The sequence below is a fragment of the Loxodonta africana genome, chromosome 11 (assembly GCF_030014295.1).
Source record: "Loxodonta africana isolate mLoxAfr1 chromosome 11, mLoxAfr1.hap2, whole genome shotgun sequence".
NCBI classification, from domain to species: domain Eukaryota; kingdom Metazoa; phylum Chordata; class Mammalia; order Proboscidea; family Elephantidae; genus Loxodonta; species Loxodonta africana.
The window spans coordinates 84,184,776-84,200,351 of NC_087352.1; the positions used below are offsets into that span (position 1 = coordinate 84,184,776).

Genomic DNA, 15,576 nt, shown 5'->3' on the forward strand with positions numbered 1-15,576 from the left:
TTTTGGCTAATTATGTACATAAAAAACCTCTGTGCATAAAGATACTTGTGATTATGTGATTTGTGTAGAAATATTTTGACCTGTATCCCTAAACCAAAAAAAAACCCAAAAAAACCCTAACCCTTGCTATCAAGTCAATTCCGACTCATAGTGACCTTATGTAGAGTTATTTAAGAAATTAGCTTTATCTTTTGCAGTCCAGAAACCCTGGTGGCGTAGTGGTTAAGAGCTACGGCTGCTAACCAAAAGGTTGGCGGTTCAAATCCACCAGGCACTCCTTGGAAACCCTATGATGCAGTTCTACTTTGTCATATGGGGTTAAAGTTGACTTGACGGCAGTGGGTTTTTTTGATTTTTGTTTTTGGAGTGTAACCAGCACTTCTGCATCTGAAATAATGGGACTCTTTATATTATTTGGGTTACTTGAGATCCAATCTCACTTTTCAATTTTAATTTTACTATGTGAATATTAATATGAAAGTTAATGATTCTGTTAGTTCACTAAAAAATAACATATTGTGAAGGATGCATTGATGATTTACCCTAGTAGGCCCCTTCATATGCACAAAATCTCAACATAGTCCAGCCAGCCCTAATGTTTGAAGACCACTTTTAGCATATAGTAACTTCCTCATAAAATGTATATACAGTGACTGAGGAGTAGATACCGTAAACTACTTTGACCTGCAGCTGCTAGGTGGTTGGCTAGGTGCACTCACTAGCTTTATGACTGTCTTTTACACTCCAGCCTGACAACCTGTATGAGTCAAACTGTGTGCATAACAAAATTTTAAAAAGTGATTATTTGCCATAGACCTTCAGGATCCTTATCATATATTAGACACGTCAATGTTAAAATCAAGAACACTAGGGTCAGTTGTATTACAATAACAGATGGATAATTGTAGTAATATTTCCCCCCCTAATCTTGGTAACAGCTTTTTCTACATTAGCAAACTGTATTTATCACTTTACTGCACAATGAACCCACAGGGGGTGCTAATTGGTCATTAATTAAATTTTAGCCTTTCAACACTTTTGTATTCTCCAGTGGCCTTATCTGCAGTGAAGTATACAGTGTGGCCTTTTTAAACTGTCGAAACTTCAAGTCGGCTTTACTGCTGCCATGGATATAACGCAGGTGAAATACAGCTCCAGTAAACAACGTTTCAGTACTGTTTCAGTTCCTTACGATCAAAAGTTTTCCAGTCGTGGACCAATGCCTATATGTTGGAGAAATATTCAGTATAGTTGAACAGTACAAACCATTTCGATAGTCCAAATTCCTCTTTGAAAGATAATTTGATTTCTTCATTTGAAAATTGTAGTGGATTATGGCAGCTCTTCAAAAAACCATTAGAGTGGTGGAGTGAACTTTCTGAGGTTCACCATTCTCTAACTGAGCCATTATCAAACTGGGTTGTCTCGGTGGAAGAATCCCTTTTTATCTTGTGCTCTCACAGTAAAGACGTTAATTTAAAATAATTAATGATTAGTATTGTGGCCCTGAGAAATTTACCGGGTATTTTTCAAAAAGTGTGACAATTTCTTCAAAGCTGAAGAGAATGTTTCATATTAGTGCTCGATAAAGGATTTTGGAGAAAATAGAATTTGCCTCAAGGAATTTCTAAACAAGCAAAATGGCAAGATACAAGGCTGGAGTCAGCACCGTGGGATGTGGTGCTAAGACGTTCAATGCAGGCTTTTCCGTCGTAGTGACTTCACTACGCTAATGATTTAATCACAACCTGCCAGTGTGCGCAGCTGTTAATGAATGGTTTGCAAGATATTTCTAAGTAGCGTTCAGAAGATATTTTATTTAGTGACTCTTGTGTTTGTAATTTTTATTTTCCAGTGTATATGCCCCTTAAGTCCTTTATGATTATTAGAATCTTCACATGAAAAAGCAACGACTAAATTATAGTTAATTTCTGTTCCTTTGTACTGTTTTCACATTTATCAGTTATAACTTGAAGCTACTTTTGACTTTCATAGTAGCAGTAATAATTTAGTACACTTGTAGGTCTTGACAGCTCCTTCATACAATGTCATGCTTGATTCTTGTAATTTTAACTTTGAGGTAGGCTGTAATTTTTCTGTTATTATAGACAAGGACATGGAAACTTAAAAACAAAAAACAATCTCTAGAGTTCAGAAGCCAGTGTCAGACCTGAACACATCCCATTGCTGTCGAGTGGATTCTGATTGACAGCGACCCTGTATGACACAATAGAACTGCCCCACAGAGTTTCCAAGGAGAGCCTGGTGGATTTGAACTGCTGAGTTTTTGGTTAGCAGCATAGCACTTAACCACTACACCACCAGGGTTTCCACCTGAACACATAGTAGGTGCTTAATAAATGTTGATTAAATAAGTGAATGAAGTAAACAAGCTGTGAAGAACTACTTCACATTCTTTGTGGTACGAGATCATATACGAACACAAGAATAAATAGTAACTAATATCTTCTAACTCAAAATAGAGGAAAAAAGCAAAACAAAACAGTACGGATTTGGGAAATTCACACTGCTAATCAGTGTCTGTCAATAGTAAAGGAAAGATAAACATGTTAAAATAATTTAGAACGCTCATAGTCGCAGCACAGAAAACAGATGTGTAATACATAATTGCCAATTATTAAACACCAAGAGGTTGGTGCTTATCATTAGTTATATATATTTTTAAGTGAGCCAGAGATTAGAAAAAAGAAAGTAGTTCTCACCCCCCACATAATTGGAAACCACTTTTCCTTCTGTCTGGCTTCAGAAACACAATGTCTTGATTTCCTTGTGTTAGACAAGGACTGTTCTTTGGTTTCACGTCAGCTTTTTCCTCTGATTTGAGAGGTGGAGTTAGTGTGAACTGCTTAAGAATGCACTGTTTTCTATTTAATTTGGCTGCAGAAGATGGAATTCATTGAGCTCCGTCTGTTCAAATGAACTTTAAGCAACAGCAAGCAAAACATTTGTACTCCTCTCTGCACACATAGTAGAAATGTGTCTCATGAAAAGAGACGATGGATGCAGAGACAGGGATTACCTAAGGAGAGCAATAAAGGAGTGCTAACTTCTGATCTCTTATGTAGGCTTCTCTTAAGCGAGACAGGGCTGTTGGGCAAAGTGAGTCTCTTTTTTTTTTTTTAGGAAGTATTGAAACAAACAAAAAAACTCTGAGCTCTGATATCTGGAATTCATCTTAAGACTGTGTTAAAAATGTGAACCATTAATTCTCACTTTCCACAGCTTCTATCATTAATGGATAGCCCCCTTTATTTAGGTCCCCACCCTTTTCCCTCATAACTTAACCGTTAATGCATTTAATTGGTCCTTCTAGAACACTTTGGAATGTGGACAGAATTTAAAAACGTGTGAATTATAAATACTTTGAAAGTTCACATTCCTCCTTTGGATGCCCAATAAAGAATATTCATTTTCAAGTAGTTATGTGACAATGGAGTGAATTTAACGTGGAGCTATTGACTTAAAACAAAGAAGGAGAAAGTGATGGTTACATCGTTAAAGTTGCATTTCTAACACTGTTGACATTTCTATTGGGAATGAAGGCAAGCGATTGTGTAATAATGCATAATGGTTTATTTAGAAATGATCTTATCCTTTAGCAATTTATATTGTTACCTAAAATCCTTAAAAATGTATTATGTAATTTGGTTAGATGAGATGTTAATAAATATGATGATGTAAAATTATTACTACTGCTATGGCACTGGGATGACGTAAGTATCACCATTACCTGTGTCTATTGTCTATTAAACACACATTTCAAATAGCGTTCTATTTGAGCAGGGGTAACCTATGAGCCGGAATCGATTCGATGGCAGTGAGTTTGGTTTTTAACTTGTCTTAGCATTTGTGCACACCTTTATATTTCCCTTAGTATTCTTAGCTTTTCTTAAGGTGTCACAAAACCAAACGAAACCCATTGTCCTCAAGTTGATTCCGACTCATGGCAACACTATAGGACAGAGTAGATCTGCCCCACAGAGTTTCCAAGGAGTGGCTGGTGAATTCGAGCTGCCAGCCTTTTGGTTAGCAGCTGAGCTCTTAACCACTGTGCCACCAGGGCTTCTAAGGTGGCTGAGGTAGCTAATTAATGAAAAATGGTGTAAACTCTACTCGGTATGAAAGTTCAAAACTGCTCTTAAAGTGTGCTGGTAGGAATTTTTGAAAATTAAGCTAAACGGGAAAATAACCTGGAAATTTACTTTTGTCCCATTTTTTTACTTACTCTTTGACACTTTCAAAAAATAAAAGTCATCTACTACATTAACTATCATTTTGATGCTGAATAATGCAGTGATTGTAATTGCTAGTGTTTTAAGGGAAAGCGAGGTAATTTCAGAATTACACAGTTGGCTTCAGAAGTGCATAGCAAAATGGTTGTTCCAAGGTTACCTGTCTGTGAAGACCCAAGATGGTATCCTGTGTATGATATGTAACACTCGCAACGTAGTCAGCATGGATTCATGGTTCATTAATTTTTAGATATCACCAACTATATTTTACTTTCTTGCTGGCCACATATACAACTGTGAATGCTTAAGGCGTCGATTTCCATTTGGCCAATCCTTAAAACTAATATTCCAGGAGCTCCGTTAGGGAAAGAAAATGCTAAAATATGTGGGTACTGTATACATAGACGCTTACATGTGGAAACATAAATACATGCAACACGTATAAATCTTTTTGTTTACACATGCAGCTTTTCTTCTAGCAATGATAAGGTGCCCTAGAAACATTCACTAATCTTTGTAACACCCTAGAGGGTAAGTAGTAAGAATTATTATCTTCATATTGCAGGTGAAATACCTAGGCAGGGGCAGATTAAATGACTTGGCCAGGTCACACTCTAAGTCAGTTATGAAGCTAGAAGTAAAACTCCAGACTCTTGACTTTTAGTTCTCAGATTCTGAGCCACGGCACTCCTCAAGACAGAAGCAGCAGACGTGTTAGGATTTGTGCTTCTTTTCCTCTCGTGAAAGTAACCATTGATGTAAATCCTGTCCCTGTTAAGAAAACCTTGCTGTGTAGCACTTGCACATGCATGATACTGACTCCCCTGTGGGCAGTTTAGAGGGCACTCTGCCATTACAGTGAATGAGCTCAGGTAGCAAAGGTTATCAGTAACCCAGCTTCTTGCACACCAACGCAGTGAAGAGCTAAAAGTCTTGGAAACTGCCGTAACTTCAGAAATTTGGATAATATCTTTAATATTGCAAATGATTCAAGCCACCTTGTGTCTTTAATTTCTCCTTAAAATGTTTTCCAGTTTCTCATATTGAAGTCAGCATTTTGGGAGGCATAGTCCCTGGCTTCAGGAACCTTGCACGTGACACTAATTGTTGTTTTAGTTGCTGTCAAGTTGGCTCCCACTCATGGTGATCTGATGTATAACAGAATGAAACGTTGTCAGTCCTGTGCCATCTTCGTGATAGTTGGTATGTTTGAGTTCATTGTTGTGGCTATTGTGTAGTGCCTTTCAACCTATGGGGCACATCTTTCAGCACTGTATTGGACTATATTCGCTTGTGATTGTAAGGTTTTCATTGGCTAACTTTTGGAAGTAGATCACCAAGCCTTTCTTCCTAGTTTGTCTTAGTCTGGAAGCTCTGTCGAAACCTGGTCACCATGGGTGGCCCTGCTGGTATTTGAAATACCAGTGGCATAACTTTCAGCATTATAGCAACACAGGAGCCATCACATAAGACCTGCATAATTGTACTAAAGAAGCATCAGCGTCAACCCCTAACCCTTCTGCATCTTCTCTTCATCCTTCTTTTGTCTTTTTTTTTTCTTTATAAAATACCTGGCTGCTTCCTGAAAGCCACAGAGCAGCTGGGTCCCTCAGCTTTTCTTTTCCGCTGTGTCAGGTTGCAAACTGAGACTCTCAGGCCCTCATTTGACAACTGAGTGGCCCTTCCCTGAGCAGCAGCTGGGTTAAAAGGCCGTCCAGTGTTTGCTCCCTCCTTCCCAGGTTGGCAAATGAGAGGCTGATGGCTCCCATCACAAGGGTACTTTGTACTCTGGTGCCTTTTTCCTGTGGAATAACTCCTTCTAGTGTTACTTCACTTTTCTGTTAGTGAGCACTCTCCCCATAAATACAACTGAACAGGTGTTGGCTCTGCTGCTAACTGAGTTTCCAGCTGTCCTCCTGCGACACAGACCAGGTGAAATCTGTTGTTTGGTCCGTTTAGGCAGACGAGAGAACCATCGAGCCCGAGATGGAGGTCTTCCTTGCAGGATATGGTGGTTTTGCTGCCAGAAGATGGTTGGGAAAGCCTGGCTGGCTAACAAAGACAGGCCTTCAGCGGCTGGGTGTAGTCCCAGTTCTGCGTCCCCTTTGGCAGGAGCACAGAGGCTGCTGCAGTGCGGCCAGCCAGCGAAATTAGGAAATAAGGACCTCTTTTATTTACTCAGGCTGCTGAATCATGGGCATTCCTGTCTGCTTGGAGAAAAGTCAGGCGGCTCTACTTTCCACGGAAAGTCTCAGGAGTGTTGGAGACTTTCATCTCGGAGTGTTCACACACTTGTTTTAATGTGCTTTATGGAAATGGTGAAGCTCAGCAAGTACAGTTGCTGTAGAAAAACATCTGCACTAACTATGCACACACATTGGCATCTTTAAATAGACTTTTAGGCTGGGTAGTTGGTTTCCAGCAAACTTTTTTTCTTCCCCCCTCCCCCGGCTGTGAGACTATAGCTCTCGGAGAGTCAGCTAGTGTGAAGTGACTGATTCCAAAGATTAAAATTTAACATGGACACGTTAAGTACTTCACATGGAAATGCAGAAAACTTGCCATAACACAGAAAGACACTCCCTGTAAGTGGCACTCTGTGAGTGCCGAAGGGAAAAAAAAAGTTCCAGTTGATACAGAAAGAGTCATTGAAAGGGTCCTCCCAGGTTTCTTCCATATGTAAAAAGAAATTGAGATTGTTTAAATCTGTATGAGTAATTTAAACGTAGTCTGCATTGTTCAAGCCAAAAAGTTCCGGCTGATGGGGACTGGTAGCTCTCAAGGACATCAGTAGACCTCAGAGGATGTTGGCAACAGCAACGACAGAAAGGTCTTGGGAGAGTCTGATTTCCTTAAAACATGGGCCCAACCCCGCTGGGAGTTTGGTCAGTGAGTTCTTGTGTGTCCCTGGGAATATAGGTCCATTTATAGTATTAGTAAAACAAGATTTTTCAATTTATATTTTAAAACATAAATCAGTCTTTCATGAAACCTTTATTTATTTATTTATTTATTTATTTATTTATTTTTAAAATAGCATTCCTTGCTCAAACTTTTTACTTCTCAGTCACTCCATCTCCTGGCCCTAAAGCTTAAGAATTCTGTAGGTGAGCTTTCTTTATTTCAGTTACAAAGAGATATCATCTATGATTATCAATTTTTTTGTTTGTTTTTTAAGGTCAAATACAGATTCTAATCTTAAACTGATTGGTACTGGAGAGAGAGGGAAAAACAGTTTCTAGCTCCCTTGAATCCTAGTTTGGGTAAAAACTTGAACCTAACCCTCAGCTCACTTGACACCTAGTTGAGATTTACAGGCTGAAGAGAACAGTTATGTAATAGATATAGTCAGACATGGACCACAAACAAAAACCTGATTTAAGCATGGTGTCAGAGATTGCACACTATTTATAATGGTCCATCGCTCTATAACTCTTTATACATTTGTATAATCATATATCATGCTTGTATACAGACTAAAAATTTAATAATAAATTCACTTACGAAATTTTCAGGCTCAGTAGTTACATTCTTCCAGTCTAGATGCATGACAAATTCTGATTCACTGTTTTCCCCACATGTACAAATGAGATGATGTGTTTGAAAATATTTTTAAATGAAACAACAGGATTTAAGCCTAAAAGATAAACATGAAATGTGGTAGATTTGACCTAGAATGCTGAGCAAATTTAATAAGTAGTAATATTTTTCAGCTAGGGAGAAGTGTTAAACACTTGGATTTGTTTTAGGGGTATCAGGTTTGGGTGATTTGTGGTTTTTTAAGGGAAAAACTAGACTCATCATTGAGTTTTTGTTTTTAATTGATTTTCTATAAGCTGGGTGTGAGTTGAATTTATCTGCATATATTCTTTGTATGTATTCACCCTTAAATATAAATCACACCCACAATTATCAGACCCTTTCTTACACTAGAAACGTGTGGAGTTATAGAGTCAGATAAAAGAGAATGCAGAATCATGCGGTTTTCAACTTGTATCGCTGAAGCTTTGTTGCAGCGGGCAGGGATCCAGGAGTGGTGTTTGGTTGTTTTCTCAGAGTTCGATGGCTGCCATCTGGCATTGATAGTGAGATGGTGTTGTCATCAGTTTCTAGATGCCGGAAAGGAATGACCCTCACCTGTTTCCTGTGGATAAGGAAGAGGTTGATAATCTAGTAAAAATCTTGTTACCTTAAAGAAAGCAGACTCGGAATTTGTTTATATAATGCTCACCAGTTTCGACTTTTATGTTAATAATTTAGCTTGTTGGTGAACTTTCGTTTTAGAGAATTGAAAAAATTATGATATTGTAATTGAACGTTATTAGAGTGTTCTGATAATATTCTAATTGGACCTCTTATTCTAGTAGAAACACCATCCCCACCACGTCCATTGTACGCACTTGTCTGTGTTTATGAAAAGTCTCCCTCTTTTGGAGAGTGAAAAAGTTTTAAAATTTCTTCTGATCTTCAGCGATAGATTGTTTTGAAAAGTGAAGAAGAGATCTCACAACCGGTTTTGAAAAGGTCTGATTTTCCGTTTGGATGTTAAGAAGACGACAGAAATAAGAGTGCACATTTGCTAAGAACGTAGTTAAAAAAAAACAAAAACAAAAAACACCTAATACAAGGTAGAGTTACTTTATAGATAACTTGCTAAGCTTATATCTGGCTTTCAGACTTGTTTGTCTTCTCTTTGTTCCTCATAAATCTTTCAGCATTTACCGTAATCATTTATCACTTTTCCTGTTTCCAGTTTTTCGCAAGTTGCTTTGTCTCTGCTCACCTCAAAGTGCAGGTCCTGTTTAGCTAAGGAAGTTCAGGCCGCTGAAGCTTTTGCAAAAGGAAGAAATGGTGGGCCACCTCTTGAACTTTCCAAACAAAATATACTATTAAAATCTGGCCCTTGTGAAACTCTCATTTTTTCTTGATCCCAGCTGATCCCAGCTACATGTAATATCTAGCAGTGCCCTTCTAACATTTAATAATCCATTTTCTGCCCTATGGTATTTGAATCTTTCTGTTATTGAAGAAATCCTGGTTGTCTTTCATTACACAAGACATAATTATTATTGTGTTTTCTGTCTTCTTTCATGTGCTTACTTTTTAATATTTTTTTGCTGAAAGCAATAAGGTCTGTATCAATAATAACCCTATAAAAGATTTTGGCCTTCAGAATTGCCTTTTTATATAAAAACAAGCAAAATGCAGAGGGAATTTTTTATTAAATATTAGACATCTGGGTTGACTGCATTAATTTTAAATCATTCCTGTAATATTTCCTCTTTTCATTTGGCTCTTCAGATGCTCACATAATATGCAAATCATTTTAGAATGAATACAAAAGAAACATTAAATATATTAAAATCTGCATTTTAATAAAATTGTCAATGTGTAATATATACCTTGCTACTAAGGAAAAATGATAACAAGTAATAAAAGGGTAATTTAGACATAGAACTATTTAATATCTTTTTATATTTTACAACCCAGTTTAAAAAAAAAATCAATGTAGAATAAAAGCTTTTTGGGCTCAGATTTTACAATGTCCCCATCAAATATTCCCTCCTCTTTTTTTTTTTCTGGAAGGTTCTAGACAATCCAACCATCTGCTTGTTGAAATGGTGCAGTAAACTCATTCTTGAATTATCAACACGTAGAATGAATTGTTCCATTGCTTCTTGTTGCAGATGGAGTGGATGTTGAAGACGATCCCACCTGTTCTTGGCCTGCTTCCTCACCTTCTAGCAAGGACCAGACTTCCCCTAGCCATGGAGAAGGTTGCGATTTTGGAGAGGAAGAAGGTGGCCCTGGACTTCCATATCCATGTCAATTCTGTGACAAGTCGTTTAGCCGCCTCAGCTACCTAAAGCACCATGAGCAGAGTCACAGTGACAAACTGCCTTTCAAATGCACCTACTGCAGTAGGCTGTTCAAACACAAGCGGAGCCGGGATCGCCATATAAAACTCCACACCGGGGACAAGAAGTACCACTGCAGTGAGTGTGATGCTGCGTTCTCCAGAAGTGATCACTTGAAGATCCACTTAAAGACTCACACATCCAACAAGCCATATAAATGTGCCATTTGTCGCCGTGGCTTCCTCTCTTCTAGCTCCTTACACGGACATATGCAGGTTCATGAGAGGAACAAGGACGGCTCCCAGTCTGGTTCCAGGATGGAGGACTGGAAAATGAAGGACACTCAGAAGTGCAGTCAGTGCGAGGAAGGCTTTGACTTCCCAGAAGACCTCCAGAAGCACATTGCGGAGTGCCACCCCGAGTGCTCCCCAAACGAGGACCGGGCGGCCCTCCAGTGTGTCTACTGCCACGAGCTTTTTGTGGAAGAGACCTCCCTGATGAACCACATGGAGCAGGTGCATAGCGGGGAGAAGAAGAACATGTGCAGCATTTGCTCAGAAAGTTTTCACAGTGTTGAGGAACTCTACAGCCACATGGACAGTCACCAGCAACCGGAGTCGTGCAACCACAGCAACAGCCCTTCTCTGGTCACGGTGGGCTACACCTCCGTGTCCAGCACGACTCCAGATTCCAACCTCTCCGTGGACAGCTCAACAATGGTGGAAGCTGCCCCGCCGATCCCAAAGAGTCGAGGGAGGAAGCGGGCAGCTCAGCAAACCTCTGACCTGACTGGTCCCTCAAGTAAACAAGCAAAGGTTACCTACAGCTGTATTTACTGCAACAAACAGTTGTTCTCAAGTCTTGCAGTTCTGCAGATTCACTTGAAAACTATGCATCTAGATAAGCCAGAACAGGCCCATATTTGTCAGTATTGCTTGGAAGTATTGCCCTCACTCTACAACCTGAATGAACATCTTAAACAAGTGCATGAAGCTCAGGACCCAGGTCTGATTGTCTCTGCGATGCCTGCCATAGTCTACCAGTGCAACTTCTGTTCTGAAGTTGTCAATGACCTCAACACTCTTCAGGAACATATCCGATGTTCTCATGGATTTGCAAACCCAGCAGCTAAGGATAGTAATGCATTCTTTTGTCCCCATTGCTACATGGGATTTCTCACTGACTCTTCCCTTGAAGAGCATATAAGACAGGTCCATTGTGACCTCAGTGGCTCCCGATTTGGGTCTCCAGTGCTTGGGACTCCAAAAGAACCCGTAGTAGAAGTCTATTCTTGTTCCTATTGTACAAATTCGCCAATATTCAACAGCGTTCTTAAACTGAACAAACATATCAAAGAGAATCATAAAAACATTCCCTTAGCCCTGAATTATATTCACAATGGGAAGAAATCCAGAGCTTTGAGCCCACTGTCTCCTGTGGCCATTGAGCAGACATCTCTCAAAATGATGCAGGCGGTGGGAGGTGCCCCCCCGCGTCCGGCAGGAGAATATATCTGTAATCAGTGTGGTGCTAAGTACACGTCCCTAGACAGCTTTCAGACTCACCTAAAAACTCATCTTGACACCGTGCTTCCCAAGTTGACCTGTCCTCAGTGTAACAAGGAATTCCCCAACCAGGAATCGTTGCTGAAGCATGTCACCATTCATTTTATGATCACCTCCACATACTACATCTGTGAGAGTTGTGATAAGCAGTTCACGTCAGTGGATGACCTTCAGAAACACCTGCTGGATATGCACACCTTTGTCTTCTTCCGTTGCACCCTTTGCCAAGAGGTTTTTGACTCAAAAGTCTCCATTCAGCTCCACTTGGCTGTGAAGCACAGTAACGAAAAGAAAGTCTACAGGTGCACGTCTTGCAACTGGGACTTCCGCAACGAGACCGACTTGCAGCTCCACGTGAAGCACAACCACCTGGAAAATCAAGGAAAAGTGCACAAGTGCATTTTCTGTGGCGAGTCCTTTGGCACGGAGGTAGAGCTCCAGTGCCACATCACCACCCACAGTAAGAAGTACAACTGCAAGTTCTGCAGCAAAGCGTTCCACGCGATCATCCTGCTGGAGAAACACCTGCGGGAGAAGCATTGCGTATTTGAAACCAAGACTCCCAACTGTGGAACCAATGGAGCTTCTGAGCAAGTGCAGAAGGAGGAGGTAGAGCTCCAGACCTTGCTGACCAACAGCCAGGAGTCCCACAACAGTCACGATGGGAGCGAAGAAGACGTGGACACCTCTGAGCCCATGTACGGGTGCGACATTTGTGGAGCAGCCTACACAATGGAGACTCTGCTGCAGAACCACCAGCTGCGAGACCACAACATCAGACCCGGGGAAAGTGCCATTGTGAAGAAGAAAGCCGAGCTCATCAAAGGGAATTACAAGTGTAACGTGTGCTCTCGAACCTTCTTCTCTGAAAACGGCCTCCGTGAACACATGCAGACCCACCTAGGACCTGTCAAACACTACATGTGCCCTATTTGCGGAGAGCGCTTTCCCTCTCTCTTAACTCTTACTGAACACAAAGTGACACATAGTAAGAGTCTCGATACTGGAAACTGCCGAATTTGCAAGATGCCTCTCCAGAGCGAAGAGGAGTTCCTAGAGCATTGCCAAATGCACCCTGACTTGAGAAATTCCCTAACGGGATTTCGCTGTGTGGTATGCATGCAGACGGTGACCTCCACCTTGGAACTGAAAATCCATGGGACATTCCACATGCAAAAGACAGGGAATGGGTCAGCAGTGCAGACCACGGGGCGTGGCCAGCACGTCCAAAAACTGTACAAGTGCGCATCTTGCCTCAAAGAATTCCGTTCAAAGCAAGATCTGGTGAAACTTGACATCAATGGTCTGCCATATGGTCTGTGTGCTGGCTGTGTGAATCTCAGTAAAAGTGGTAGTCCAGGCATCAACATCCCTCCCGGCACGAATAGACCAGGCTTGGGCCAAAATGAGAATCTGAGTGCCATTGAGGGTAAAGGCAAGGCAGGGGGACTAAAGACGCGCTGCTCCAGTTGCAATGTTAAGTTTGAATCTGAAAGTGAACTCCAGAACCACATCCAAAGCGTCCACAGAGAGCTCGTGCCAGATAGCAACAGCACACAGTTGAAAACGCCACAGGTATCACCAATGCCCAGAATCAGCCCCTCCCAGTCGGACGAGGTAATTTGCCTTTTTAATGTTTGCCATTTAACCTCAAGAAACTGTCCCTACTATATGTTCGTACTTTCCCCAGCTTTATTTATTGTGATGTGCGAAGAGATGCTTCGATTGAAATGTGATGTTTGTTTTTTTCTCCCCGTAGCCATTAGCTAGCAATTACTTGCTTCTTGATAAGCAGCATTTTGGCTTGAATGGTGCAAAATAGGACTAATTCCAGTCTCCCTAGGATATTGTTGTCTTCTCTATGACTGAAGAGACCGGCACTCATGCCAGCACCACTGAGGTCTGGAATCTCAGCATAGCTTCACCGCGCGTTGAAATCCCCAGCTATGGCTTGTGTGTATGGCAGAGAGATAATGACGTGAAAGTAAGGTACTCTGAGCCAACATGCTAACTTTCAGAGTAAATGAAAAAGAATATATATATGTGTGTATATATATTTATATGTGAATAACAAATTTGGCAAGGGTGGCTTTTTAGTACCATGTGATCAACATTCACTGCTTTTGTCTTTTGCATAGTGATGGAAGTATTTTCTCACAACAGCATTTTTCAGAACCCCCTGCATTTATTAAGCACCACATGCCCCATTTCTGTTGAAAGGCACTCTCCCTGACTCTTCACTCTCTGGGTTTAAGTTTGAGAAAACAGTTTTTTTTCCTTCGCTGAAGAGTAGTTTCATGTTTTCTTTGCCACAGTGAGTACAAGAAACGAGTTCTTTTAAAATGAAAGTGTTGTAAGTCATCATTTCTTGAAGCTGAGCAGAGGCTGGTTCATTTTAATATGATTTCTTTATGCATTATCACCTGGTTTCTAATAGGTCTTTCCTCTTTCCTACCTGCCCCTATCTGACCGTCCATCCAAATGAAAACCCCAGGGAAATGCATCTCCCTTCAGTTTGGGGTCAGTGCATTTTCTTATCTTCCCTCTACATGCACACTGTCTTGGAGGCCCCCTTGCGTCTCCCTGCAGATAGCCATCAGTCATCTGGTAGGGGAGAGCTGAGAAGACTGATAGGGAGCAGCCTTCATGAACTGTGGCATCTGTTACAGGCAAACTCCCCAACTTTGAAGCTGCTTTTCTTTCTCCTACCCCCAGTGAATCTGAACTTTTCTCATTTAAATAAGTAACGTCTTTCAAACTGACAGGGACAGTTGGAAGAATACAGTTTTGATAATGGCTTATGACTCGTGTTAGATCCAGTAGTTTCTTTTGAAACAAATATTGGTAGTTACAACCATATGAAATAAATTATTTTTTCTAACTTCTTATTTTTAAAATGTTTAAGCCTATAGAAAATTTTTAAAGAAATAACATAATGAACATAAGTGTGTGTGTGTGTATCCGTATCCCAGATTTCTAAGGTGTCAACGTTTTACCACGTTTATATTTTCCCTTTCTGAAACCATTGTTTATTCACCTGAGTCAGATAAAAGTTGAAGATACACGACATCTCCTGATAATGAGGACGTTTTCCTATTTAACCATAATATCATTAGCTAAGTAAATTAGCCAGATAATTTTTTGAATATGGACTGGAAGTCCATATTCAAATTTCCCAGTTGTCTCCAAAATGTATCATGGCTTTTTTAAAAACAAGAATTTTTAAAATAATGTTTCTACACCAAATTACTTCCCCCAGTTTTTTTTTTTTTTTTTGCAGTGCTTAACGTGTCTAGAGGAATTGTATATTTCTGTTTAATTTAAACATTATATAAAAATGATTAAAGATCACTCTGTTTGTGTATGTGTTGGTGTGTATGTATTTAAAATGGAGCAAAACTAGGCTCACTTATTTCTTAGTAGATCGTTTATGGAAAGCTCTGTGCCTGTTTCTTTGTATCTGTTCATGGTTTACATCTTGTGATATTTATAAATTACACCATTTAAGATAAAATGCATATGAATAGTCTTTGCACTGTGTTAATTTGGTTAGGGCTACTTGATTAGGAAAATTTATCCTTAAGGCATGTCTTTTGTTCTACCTAAAATCTTGATGATAATTAGAAAACTTACTGCTATCCTGTACTTAGAATAATATTTAAAATATTTTTAAAGTGCTTGTTTATTTTAATTTTTAAAAGAGTGGGGTTTTTTTTTTTTGGTCTTCTTAGGATCAAGAATGACTCTTTATGCACAAGGGTACCTCACTATTACACCTGATAATAAAAGCTGTAGCTATTCCCTTAGTTAACCAGATATTAGAATTCACTTGTAAATTTTCTTTTGTGTCTCAAAAGTTGCCTAATTCGTTCAACATCTTCATCATCATTTTTTCTTCAT

At 39.9% G+C, this 15,576-nt stretch overlaps 1 protein-coding gene across 6 annotated transcripts in view; it reads left to right on the top strand.

The window, feature by feature from the left end:
• Positions 1-15,576, top strand: part of ZNF521 (zinc finger protein 521) — a 297,172-nt gene that overhangs the window by 117,905 nt on the left and 163,691 nt on the right. For all 6 annotated transcript variants that reach the window (XM_064294636.1, XM_064294637.1, XM_064294633.1 and 3 more), the window contains one exon: positions 9,941-13,293. In XM_064294636.1, the coding sequence (XP_064150706.1) occupies positions 10,381-13,293 (2,913 nt within the window). In that variant the 5' untranslated portion in view covers positions 9,941-10,380. The remainder of the gene's footprint in view (positions 1-9,940; positions 13,294-15,576) is intronic.